The sequence below is a fragment of the Budorcas taxicolor genome, chromosome 11 (genome assembly GCF_023091745.1).
Source record: "Budorcas taxicolor isolate Tak-1 chromosome 11, Takin1.1, whole genome shotgun sequence".
Classification (NCBI taxonomy): domain Eukaryota; kingdom Metazoa; phylum Chordata; class Mammalia; order Artiodactyla; family Bovidae; genus Budorcas; species Budorcas taxicolor.
The window spans coordinates 70,315,740-70,328,496 of NC_068920.1; the positions used below are offsets into that span (position 1 = coordinate 70,315,740).

A 12,757-nucleotide genomic window follows, 5' to 3' on the forward strand; every position below is an offset into this window, starting at 1 on the left:
TTCCAAAAGCTGAGGGTAGGAGGAAGATACTAAAGCAGATAGTCCAAAATCACTCCCCAGGTGATCCTGGGGTTAAGAAATTGCTTTCTAATGTAGGGAACATGGGTTCAATCCCTTGTCAGGGAACTGAGATCCCAGTTGCCATGGGGCAGCTAAGCTACTGTGCCTGCATGCTCTGTAGCAAGAGAGGTCCGTAGGCTACAGTGAAGACCCAGCACAGCTGGGGCAGGGGAAAAAAGTGAGCCACTGTTAAGTTATGGGGTGAAGACGGTTGGAGCAAAAGTACTGATTTTCAGTAAAGGAAACAAGGAATTTAGCAAATGCAGTTCAGTGAATTTAACACTGGTCTCTTAGTTAAAAATAACTAAACCAATTAAAATTACTTGAGTGTTCAGTTCTGGCTCTGCTTGTTTCCAGTTGCACAAACAATGTCAAACATGTGTGTCTTCTCAGCTCTCGTTTATTCTTTGCCTGCTTCATTTCCACTATGGCACTACCCCCATGGTTACAAAGATGGTCCCCAAGAGTACATCTCTACCAGATTAGCAATCCAGGTGCAAATGATCCTTTATTTTCCTTAGTTCCCAGAAGTCTCTAGACCAATTCTGATTGGTCTGGCTCAGATCATGTGGCCAACTAAGCCGATCCCTAAATCTGATCAACCTGCCTAGGTCATGGGATATGGTCTGCCTCATTGAGACCACCCTGTTTTGAGTAGTAAAGAGGTGATTCTCCACTATACTCTGGAAGAAATATCTTTGGCAATTTAGTTACATCTCTGAAGAAAAATTGAAAGTTTGTAAATTATCCCTAATCCCACCAACCCTAATTGTTAAAGAATCAAGCAAAGAAAAAAAAAAAAGAGGCTATTAATAGTAATGCAAAGGAGAAACTGGGGCTTCCCAGCTGGCTCAGTAGTAAAGAATCTGCCTGCCAAATGCCAGAGCTGCGGGAGACATGGATTCAATCTCTGAGTCAGGGAGATCCCCTGGAGGAAGTAATAGCAACCTACTCCAGTATTCTTGCCTGGGAAATCCCATGGACAGAGGAACCCATGGGGTTACAAAGAGTTGGATGCAACTGAGCATTAGCACTGATGAAAGGAAAAATTATGAGGGTCAAAATAGTAAAAAGACAGAATTCAACAGTAAAATTTAAAATTTTAATTGGCTTTATTGACAATTCAGGCAGCATCTCATCTAGCCAGTAAAGGGGAGTTTCAAAGGGCTGCAGAAATGAAAAGCCCTAAAAGGCAAGTAAAAAGGTTATTTCAGGCTTAGGCAACCTACCCACAGGAGACAGAAGGTTTTTCTGTGACAGATTATTTTATTGGTGCTGAACAGAATATGACTGATCAGAAGACAAGGCTTGAACTGACTTTAAAAGATGAGTTGGTTACCACATAAGCCATCTTGTTGCACAGTTTGCATAGGGAGGTACACGCAGTCCAGTAATAAGAAAGGCTATATTTCAGTTGAGAAGGCTAAGTGCCAAAGAATTGATGCTTTCAAATTTTGGTGCTGTAGAAGACTTGAGAGTCCCTTGGACAGCAACGAAATCAAACTAGTCAATCCTAAAGGAAATAAACCCTGAATATTCATTGGAAGGACTGATGCTGAAGCTGAAGCTCCGATAGTTTGGCCACTTGATGCAAAGAGCTGAGTCATTGGAAAAGACCCTGATGCTGGGAAATATTGGGGGCAGGAGGAGAAGGGGGTGACAGAGGATGAGATGGTTGGACAGCATCATTGACAATGGACATGAGTTGGAGCAAATCCGGGGAGATAGTGAAGGACAAGAAAGCCTGCCTGATATGCTGCAGTCCATGGGGTTGCAAAGGATTGGACATGACTTAGTGATCAGACAGCAACCAGTAAGGAGAACACAGTATCTCCCCAAGAGCAAAAGTGGAGAAATTTTAAGCTAAGGTTATATACACATTCATGAAGGGTCTTGGCTCAGGAGAATTGTCTGGAACGGGGGCAGAAGTTGTCAGAGTCAGTTTTAGTTGATTCAAGTCAGGAGGGTCAGGAAAGGTCAATATCATTTCTTAGCTTCCAGTTGATTGGTTGGTTGAGCTTTCCAGCGGATGGGAGTGGTTGAATTTTGCAAAACAACTCAAGAGTTTGCCAGGCTATCCAAGATCTGTGGCTCAAGTGGCTCTTCTGCTGAGCCATTTCCTGCAGGCACCTTCAATTCAGAGACATCCAAAACTGAGTTAGTCGACCCTCTTCACCCCAAACCTATCCTCCTCTACCCATTTCATTGTCCAAGCCAGAAACCTGAGAGTCATCCCTGACGCCTTCATCCCCTCTCCCGCCAATACCGTCTTCCAGTCCATTCATTCACCTCCCAGGTGTCCGAGTCCACTCCTCCGATTCCTGCTGCTGTTCAGGCCTTTAGTCTCTGGACCACTGCGACTGTCCCCGCTCTTCGCAGGGGCCAGTGATCTTCCTAAAGCTCAAATCTGAAAACGACTCCCCTGCTTAAAATCCTCCCCCGGGTCCCCCATGGAGTGAGAAGTCGAAGCTCCTCCGTTTAGCAGCAGGTTTTCTGGTGGAGAGTAGGAATGAGGGCGTTCCACCTAGGGCGCCAGGGTTCTTGGGACAAGGGAAAGTCCGAGCACCGGCTTCTAGGCCGAGGCGGAAGGACCCACTGGGGGCGAGGGTTGGGAGGCCAGGTGAGACTGGGCGTCCTGGGCGTGCGGGGCGGCTCTCGGCCTCCGGACAGCAGGGGGCGCCCTCGCCTGTGCAGCGGCGGCTCTGGTCCCGGACTCCGCGTCTTTCGGGCGACGCGGCGACCTCGGACGGCGGGCCGCGTCGGCCGGGCATGGCGGCGTGGAGCCCGGCCGCGGCAGTGCCTCTGCTTCGCGGAACCCGCCGGGTGAGCGCGGACGGGGACCGAGCCACTCTCCCCGGGGCAGGAACTGCGCTGGGACCGCGGGGCGGGCCGGGTTTGGAGAGACGGCCTGCGGAGGGCGACGCGCCGGGCCAGGGGCTTCGCCTTCCTTTCTCTCATTCATTGATTTGCTGGTTCATTCATTCAGTGGCCCCGACTACGGGTACTGAGAGAAGTGTCAGGCCCGGCGCGTGCTGGGGGAGCTCCCCAACGGGGTGGGGGTTGAGGCCGAGGGGAACGGATACATAGACAGTCGTAATACAGCAGGCACGGAAAAAGCAATGTTGCTTTACCGAGCCGAAGACATGGAGTCAGAGCCTGGAGTCGCGGCGTGCGTGCTGGTTCCTGTGACTGAGTCAGGGCTCCGGAACGTCCTCCTGGCTTCCGTGACCTTGACCCTTTCCAAATCTCACACTCCTGGAGTAGGGAGCCAGTAGAGGGCACTCACCATACGCTCTCCTAATTTTCTCTCCCCTTTGCCGATTCATTCTTCCTTTACTCCATCCATTTCTTTTGCTTTCCTTTCACATTCTTCCTTCTCTTGGACCTGCCGCCCCCAAGCATGAAGGGCACTGCTGCTGGAGACTTTCATTGTGGACAATCGACATTCCAGGGGTTTTGGCAATTGATTGCTGGTTTAAAGGCCGCTGCCTGCAGATCAGCAGAGATGAGGGAAAGACTTTTCCCAAGGAGTCATAGTGCTAACCCCACTCTCACCCTTTAGTGACTGCTGCGCTGCCTGCCACCTGGCTACCCTCTGCCTTTGCCCCCACCCCCACCCCCAGGGCACTGTTTTCAGAGGAGGTCTCCCGTCCACCCAGCCTTACCCAGGTCCACAACATAAGATTCTGTCCCTCTGAACAGCACTCAGTCTCCCTCCAGATCTTTCTCCTGACCTGCGTTTCAGCTGCCTGCTAGAATCAGGACTTCTTTGCGGGTACCTAGTACATACGCCAGGAGAAGGCAGTGGCACCCCACTCCAGTACTCTTGCTTGGAAAATCCCATGGACGAAGGAGCCTGGTAGGCTGCAGTCCATGGGGTTGCCAAGAGTCGGGCACGACTGAGCGACTTTACTTTCACTTTTCACTTAAATGCGTTGGAGAAGGAAATGGCAACCCACTGCAGTGTTCTTGCCTGGAGAATCCCAGGGACGGGGGAGCCTGATGGGCTGCCGTCTATGGAATCGCACAGAGTCAGACACGACTGAAGTGACTTAGCAGCAGCAGCAGCAGCAGTACATATGCCGGTTTTCTCTGGTGGCTCAGCCGGTAAACAATGCACCTGCAATGCAGGAAACCTGGCTTTGATCCCTGGGTTGGGAAGATCCTTTGGAGGAGAGCATGGCAACCCACTCCAGTATTCTTGCCTGGAGAATCCTCAAGGCCAGAGGAGCCTGGCGGGCTACAGTCCATGGGGTCGCGAAGAGTCAGACACGACTGAGCAACTGACCACACAGTACCTATGCCCTGAACTGTGTGGATTTTCCCCCCTGCTCATTCATTCATTCATCCACCACTCAAGTTCTCCTGGGGGCCTGCCCTGGGTCAGTTCTGGAAGACTGCAATAGCAGGACAGACCCATGTCTTGGCCTCTAAGACCAATTGGTGAAAGAGTCAGTGCACAAGGTATTTTAAAGAAGGTGCTCTGAGGTTCTATAACACAAGACCCTGCTCTAGGCCATCAGAAAAGGCCTGAGGATGGGCAAGACTGAGGGGGTGAAGGGATGGTACCTTCAGCACCAGCATGTGAACAGCACTCCGCCCACCATCCTCCTCCAGCCAGGGAGCCTGGTACTACTCCCTTTTTAAGTATACTCTTATCTGGGACTCTTTCCTGACTTGCTTCCAAAGGCATTGTTACATTGGCATCAAGAAGCCTGTGTAAAAAGTCCAAAATCTTTATCCTGGCACTGAAGCCCTGCCATACTCTATTTTCTTTTTTTCAATATTTATTTTTACTGATTTGTTTGGCTGCACTGGGTCTTAGCTGAAGCATGCAGAATTTTTGATCTTTGTTGCAGCATACAAGAGTCTTAGTTGCAGCATGCAAACTCTTAGTTGCTGCATGTGGGATCTAGTTCCCCCACCAGGGATCGAACCCAGGCCCCCTCCATTGGGAGTGCAGAGTCTTAGCCACTGGATCTCCAGGCAAGTCCCTGCCGTGCTATTTTCAGTCTCTCTTTTCAGCATGTGCTTAACCTAGCCAAGGGGCTGCTGACATGATTTTCTGCATCTGCATCCCTAAGGGTTGACACATTCCCATCAGAAGCACTGGCTCCTTAGGGTAGCTATTGGGGGAGGGAAGAATGTTGCTTCCAATGGTAAATAATCTAAAAAGTTCCTCTTTCAGGTCCTTTCATAGAATTCTGTTTCTTTCCAGTAAGGATTGCAGAGAATAGCTGCCTTATTGAGCAGTAGGTCACAGGGTTATACCCCGCTGGAGAGAATGTGGAATGTTAATCAGGCCTAAAGGGTGGGTGCTATTTGGTCCCATTAGTACATGGTCTGCGGCATGTTTGCCCAAGCAGGGCATGCCTGGCCTCTCCTGGTCTGCATCTTACTAAGGGATCCAACCTTGGGCATATCACTTGGTGCTTCAGGCACCTCACTAAAACTGTCTTCATGATAGTGTCTCACTATCATGAGGAATAAACATCTGTTGAATTAACTTAGGGACCTTGTTATCTCTGGAGTCCAAGTTAGTTATTTACAATTCCACTCCTCCCTCAAAAAATGTTTATTCTGCATCCTGGGGAACTTAAATGGGCATCCGATGCCATGCAGTGCCCCCGGTTTAGCCCAGGGCCCTGCCTTGCAGGGGAGGTCAGAGGGGCCTGCACAGTGACTCTCGTCTGTTCTGTGGCAGCTTCCTCTTCTCCACTGGGCCCAGCGCATGTTTGCCTCACAGACCGAGGGGGAGCTCAAAGTGACCCAGATTCTCAGAGAAAAGTTTCCTCGAGCTACAGCTATCAAAGTCACTGACATTTCAGGTAAGGTTTTCTCTCATCTTTCCCACAGTTTGGTAGGATTTTACTCGCTGGAGGGGAAGAGGGTAGGGCACTTGGAGGATACCCACCACCAGTGGCTTTTCAGGATATATGGATTTTGGACAGATAGACCTTGGCCTCTTCTCCTGGAAAGGGTGGAGATGGGAATGCAGAGACTTAAGCAGGGAACTACTTAAGGACTCATGGTTGCCAACCTGGTCCGGCTCAGATTAGATTCCTCTCAGTCACCGTGGGGCTCAGCTCCAGGCTTTAGTTTGACTTTGAGATGAGCCAGACTTTAATTTCCCCACATTCTTTTGATACCCTAGAATGCCAAAGCTGGAACAGATTCCAGGAAGAATGAGTCCAGAGAGGCCAAAGAACTTGCCTGGCCCTTCACAGGGAGGCGGCCGCAAAATCAGGACTCAGGGAGACTGTCCTGAGCCCAGTGACCAGCCCTAGCCAGGCCCCGCCTTTCTCGAATAACCCCTGGGGCCTCAGAAGTTCAGGCTGACTGTGTATTAGAAGTAGGCTGGGCAGTCTGCCCCCACTGGACAGGAAAGATAAGGCCTTTATCCAGACACACCTGTGGAAGAGTTGGTGATCCCCACACTCATACAGTCTTTATCACTCTCCATTGCTCTAGGGCTCACTGGCTTCTCTGAGAACATAACTTTTACAAGGATTAGGAGAAAGTTCAGAGAGTCCTTTTATCCTGGTTGCTATAGGAAATGAACCAATCTAAAGATCTGTTAGAATGGCAGGTTGAGTGAGCCCTCTGCAGGGGGCCCAGGGCAATGCTGAGGTCTTGGCGTCACCAGTCCTGTACTGCCACAGGCCCAGTTAGGGCAGAGCTGGAACTTGACCTCTGGTCTGGCTCTGCCTAGTCCTGGGTAGAGTGCAGAAAGGGGATCAAGGCTGGGAACCTTGGTTTAGCCAAAGCTTAGTCTCCTAGAACATATAAGAAAAGCTTAACAAAGCCTATTGAATGAATGGCACTTTCTTGCTGAATTGTTTCATGCTAGAGCAGCACATTTCATCAGCCCTAGCTCTCTAGCCACATGGAGACAAAGATTGGTCTAGGGGTAGATGGGTCCACACAAACTCTGCCTTGAGAGCTGTCCCTTACCTGCCATAGCCCGGGGGGAAACCTTTAATTCAGCTTGTAGAGCAGGGATGCTGGAGAGCCCAACTCTGTGATTAGCACGTCTTCACTGTTTATTGTAATGCTGTGTCCATATCATTCAGCTTCTGCTGAATGATAGCATTCAGATCATCTCTCTCACACTTCCTTATTCCTTTACTTTCGGATACTACTGCATGTGGTTTTCAAATCAGATTTTAATGTGTTTTTGCATTTTTAAAAATACCAATTACTGGTCCTTTGGGAAGTGGGACCTTGAAATTCAGTCCCTCCCACCTTCTTCCATGGCATTTGCTGGTGTAATAAAAGGCGCTAGTAGGACAACCGACATTTCTGAGGCTCTGCATGTTTTGTGCCTTATCTTTCCTGCCTGGAAGCAGTAGTGCTGGGTACCAGATACAAGTGCTTTGCAGAAGGAAGAGCACATTTGGGATTGAGGCAGCCTGCCAGGGGCAGGCGGGGTCAGATTGTAAGCCATGATTGTCTAACAATCTTAGCAGCTTTCTGCTGAATGATGACATTCAGACCTTCTTTGGATTGTGTGGTACTTATTCAAGGACATAAGTAACTGTGGCTGCTGTAACTTAATAACAGAAACACTTTCAAATGACATTTATTTCAGGAGGCTGTGGGGCAATGTATGAAATTAAAATTGAATCAGAAGAATTTAAAGAGAAGAGAACTGTCCAGCAGCACCAGATGGTGAATCAGGTCAGTAGAGGCAGCAGTGCTTTTTGTCACATTACTGCATCTGAGAGGGCCTGCGAGTGGAGACAGAATCGCACTGACAATCCTAGGAGAGCATAGTGCAGTACCGCATCGTGTGAGCAGGACTCGGGACCTGAGAAAAACATAAACTGAAACGATCTGGGATTGTATTGTAGGCAAATATGAATTTTATTCAAAATGGAAAACAGTCCACCCAGTAGTTATTTTATGTTTCCCTGTATATTACTATCAATGTTTACTGTTATTATTGCGTATTGAATAGTGTTTGTAAACATAAGACCAAAAAAGATACATGTTCTTGTAGATTTGAAGGTTTCATTTAAGCCTCTTTTAGGACTACTTTACAGGTGGGTAAACTGAGGCATGGCCTGATTGAGAGCTGCTCCAGCTGTCCCAGACCCAATGACAACAGCAGGGGGCTGGAACATCAGATTTAACCTGATTAAGGCCCAGTGTATTCATTATCTATGCTTATTTCACTTGAAATTTATACCAGCCTTAACCCTTGCACCTGTGTCTGTAAACTCACCCCTCCATCAGTGTGTTTATCATTCTGGAAAGTTGGACTTTGTAAACTAGTTTAACTTTTGTAAAGCACAGTTGTGGCCATGAAGGTCAAATCCAGGTGTTCCAAACGACTCTTCCAGGCCTTTCCCACCCTTCTTGGCACGGACCCTCCCTCCTGCCCCCGGCCTATTGGTCTCTCCATGAGTCTGGCCCTTTGCCCAGATCAGATCTCCTGCCTGGGCTGCCCCTCCCTCACTTCTTTGCTGGGCTCAAATGCTGCCTCACTTTCCTAAATTGTAACAGGGAGAGTAACAGGATTTGCCTCTTTGAAGGCATTAGTGGTAAAGTCATGTAAAGCACTGAGAAGAGCGTCTGACATACGATGAGCCCTTCGTAAACGTCAGCTGCCATCGCCATCACCATCTTGCCTGTAAGCACTGCGAGGAACCTGCACCAAGTCCAAGGGGCAGGACAGCAGTCTCCTCCGCTTGGGAGAATGTCACCTGTATCATCTTGGGCTCAGAGTTTCCTTTGGGCCCCTACTGAACACGTGCCTTCTCTGGTCCCATCCTTGCTGGGGAACCTTGCTTATTTGTCATTGCCCTAGGAAGCCGACTCTGCAGGCCAGCCCTGCGTCTGTTTTTTTTCATAAATTTTATTTTATATTGGAGCATAGTTGATAGAGGGAAAGGAGAGCTGGCCTGGGTTTGGTTATTATTTTACAGAGAAATTAAATGTTTAATGCCTGAAAGACTTTCCACTTCGGAGAATTCACCTCCTGGTACTGGTGTACTTTTAACCTGGAGCAGCTACACAGCAAGGCCCACACCACTGGAGCAGGGTTGGCAGGGGAGGAAGGCCTGAGCCTGACCTCTGGCATCATTCAGGTCCTGGTGCTGCAGGGACTAAATATCTATTTGATTGTGGTTCCTCATTTATACTTGGGCCCTGACATCATTTGTGGCCTTAAACAAACCTCCTATTTTACAACTTTATTTATTCTGATCTAGAGTAAAATTGGGGAATTGGTGCTGATGAGCATGGTTTTATTTTAAAAGAATATTTTTACATGAAGCTATATATATATTTTTTTCTTTTATTCAAGTAATTTTTAAAAATTTTGGCCATGCTGCTCAGCTTGCAAAATCTCAAGTTCCCCAACCAGGAATTGAATCCAGGCCTCTGTAGTGAAAGTGCTGACTCTTAACTACTAGACCACCTGGGAACTCCCAGTGTGGGTTTTTTTTTTAATAAAATTTTTTTCATTTATTTATTTTTGGCTAAGCTGGGTCTTCCTTGCCTCAAGGGCTTTTCTGTGGTCATGGAGAGCAGGGGCTACGCTCAGGCTCTGGTGGGAGGGCTCCTCATTGTGGTGGCTTCTCTTGTGCAGCAAGCCTCTAGGGTGCACGGGGTTCAGCAGCTGCAGTTCTCAGGCTCTAGAGTTCACGCTCAGTAGTTATGGTGCAAGGGCTTAGTTGCTCTGCAGCATGTGGGATCAAACCCACATCTCCTGCAAGGGCAGGCGAGTTCTTTACCACCGAGCCGCCAGGGAAGCCTCCTCAGTGTGGTTTTAAAGAACAGCTGTTCTTTGCTCAAAGAGCAAAACACAAGGAGCAGTCTAGAAGCTCTTCACTGGGGCAGTCTAAGAAGTTAGAATATGTATAATGGAACACTGTGCTGATACTGAAAAGAACGAGGGTGTGCTTTATGCCTGAGATGGAAAGACCCTGCGTTAGGGGAAAACACAGAGTGTGGAACAGTGTGTTTGACATGCTATCATTTGTGTTTTTAAAAGGTAGGGGGGTGGAATATATATTCATATTAGATTGAATATGCATTTTTAAAATTCTCACAAAGATACACATGCAGGTAACAAGTTTTATATTTGGGAGGGAGGTGGAAATGGGGACGGCTGTGGAAGGGAGACTTCAGGACATGCCTTTTTATGCCTTTTGATTTTTGAGCGAACTTAAATAGTGATTCCAAAAAAAAGTGTTTTCAAAAAAAAAGGTGATTGTTTAAAGGAAGTGTGTGTGCAAAGTGTCCTACAGAGATAAAGCTACTAATATATAAAACTATTCCAGTAGAGACTTACTGTAATCAGTGTCAAATACAAAACAATGATGATGCTCTTCTGCTTCCTTAGGCACTAAAGGAAGAAATCAAAGGTATGCATGGATTGCGGATATTTACCTCTGTCCCCAAACACTGACCATACTCTGGCTGCGTTGATGCTGCTGCTAAAACTTTGGATGAATCTTACTACCACCGTTCTTTCCTCAGCATATGACAAAAAAATTATCTATTTTGTTCATAGACATTTCTATATTGTAATTATAGAAGAATATGGTATCTATTTAGATATTAAATTAAAGGCAACAGATAAGTAAAAAATTTTTTCATTACAAAATATGTACTGAATCCTGCTGTGTGCCTAGGCAACATTCTTAACGTGGGGATAATGTAATTAATAGAAGCAGACCAAGAAAGACTGTATGAAATTTTTAAAGGGTGATGAGTAATGCTTTTAGTTCCTTTATTTCAGAAACATGTCCTTTTATTCAAACTGGTCTTGTCTTTTGAACAGTTCTGTTCTGATGCTAGAGGCAGAATGGACTGCAAGCTTCCTTGTCAAGAAACTTTCTTTTTTTTTCTTCTCTATGAAACTGCTCAGGTCCCTTAATCTTACTGAAAGGAAAGGAAAGACTTTGGTTTTGCTCTTCCCTTAGTTTACCACTCTCTTTCCCTTTCCCTCCAAACTTCGTACCAGAATGATCCTGGACCCTCCAGTTTCTTACTTCCTGGAGTAGACTCTGAGGAGTCTTGGCGGCCTGGGTCAGGGTCTAGAGTCTGAGGATCCCCCACCCTTCGCACCCTGGTGGGAGGTTGAGCCCACCTCCCATAACAAGCTGAAAGGCTTGCTTTCCTAGCTCCTTGGCAAGCAAAGCAGAGGTAGATGATCTCGACTCAGCCAGTCAGATGGATCTGCCTTGAACTCAGCACTGGGAGCAAGTGACGCTGTAAAGCAGGGGCAGTGGCCTATCCGTTTTGGCAGCTGTAGCAGCCATGTCCAGTGTTCTGGGAGGTGTCTGTGTCACAGGCCACCATTTCTGGAGTCCGCGGCGGTAGTCACACTGTCTGCAACATGATTTGGGCTTTGTCTTCCTCTTCCAGTCCATTTTCAGAAGCTGCTTCGTCAGTGTTCCCAGAAATTCTACGATTATCCCCATGTCCTTTCACTAAATTTTTTTCTGCTCACACTGGCCTAGTCAGTGTCTGATGCTTACAAACAAGAGCCCTGATGGGTTCACCTGCCCCGCACAGTGCGTGCAGCTCCTGCCCGCCTGCTCCCGCCTCCCCGCTGGAAAGCTGAGAAATCACATCCACTACACTCTGTCTTCCACGTGACCCATCACCACGGCGATGGGAGGTTGACCATCCACTCCTTCTTCAAACTCCTGTGTGTTCCATGGGATTGACCACCAGAGAAATCATTGGTCACTATTAGTTCTTAAGATTCCTCTTACCTCCCTAAGAAATAAGAGTATGTAGGTAAAACAACTTTGTGCTCTGGAGCAGCACAAATGTTAAATGTTCCATTCATATACTGCACCCTCATTTTGTGGTTTAAAATTGTTCTCTAACCCCACAGTATAGGGGAAGGATTGGTGTCCTGCCAAGGCAGAACAGATTTTACAGGGAAGAGATTCATTCAGTTCTATCAGAGTTGAGAAAAAAGGATAAAAGAGAACTCCTAAGGGCCCAAGGCAGCCCTGAAAGAGCTACGCCCTGGAGGACAGCTTTTAGGTGGTGTAGTGAGGAAACACCTAAGTCCCAGAGATAAGGCAGGGGTCACAGAGAGACCACAGAATTAGATACATGTTGATTACTTGTGTGGAGCCTAATTATCCTCTTGAGGGTAGGCTGGACACAGTGATCTGCTTCTAAAGAACAGATTAAGGTGGCAGTGACAGTGTGCAGCTTCAGAGACTAGGTCATAAGAGGCACTGCGGCCTCCTCCTCGCTCTCTAGGCCAGCTTTGCTCTGGGGGAAGGCAGCTGCCATATTGTGAGGACACGCAAGCAGCCTGTGGAGAGGTCCAGGTGATGAGGAACCACGGAGTCTCCAACTGTCAGTGAAGCAGGCCTGCCAGCAGCCTGCAAAGAACTGAGCCTTCTGCTAAGACAAGAGCCATTCATCTTGGAAGTGGATCCTTCCAAGTCCATTACAGTGAAGTCTTCAGAAAACTGTACTCCCAGGTGACACCTTGACTGCAAACAGCCAGAACTACTCGGCTGGGCTACTCCTCAATTCCTGACCGATAGAAACTGTGAGATAATATTTGTTGTTTCCAACGATAACATTCTGGGATAAACTTTTATGCAGCAACAGATAACTGATACACATGTGCATTACTAGGACAACCCTGGGGATTACACATATTAAAGGAAGGGCTGCAAAGCCAAACTGCAGAAAGGACAGGGCTACAGCT

At 47.7% G+C, this 12,757-nt stretch overlaps 1 protein-coding gene across 1 annotated transcript; it reads left to right on the plus strand.

Annotated features, from left to right (window-relative positions):
* The first annotated feature begins 2,765 nt into the window (after positions 1-2,765).
* Positions 2,766-10,741, plus strand: BOLA3 (bolA family member 3). The gene is made up of 4 exons (XM_052649350.1): positions 2,766-2,883; positions 5,765-5,888; positions 7,652-7,740; positions 10,412-10,741. Exons 1-4 carry the CDS (start codon positions 2,830-2,832, stop codon positions 10,475-10,477), a joined length of 333 nt encoding a protein of 110 aa, XP_052505310.1. The 5' UTR covers positions 2,766-2,829; the 3' UTR covers positions 10,478-10,741.
* The last annotated feature ends 2,016 nt before the right edge of the window (positions 10,742-12,757 follow it).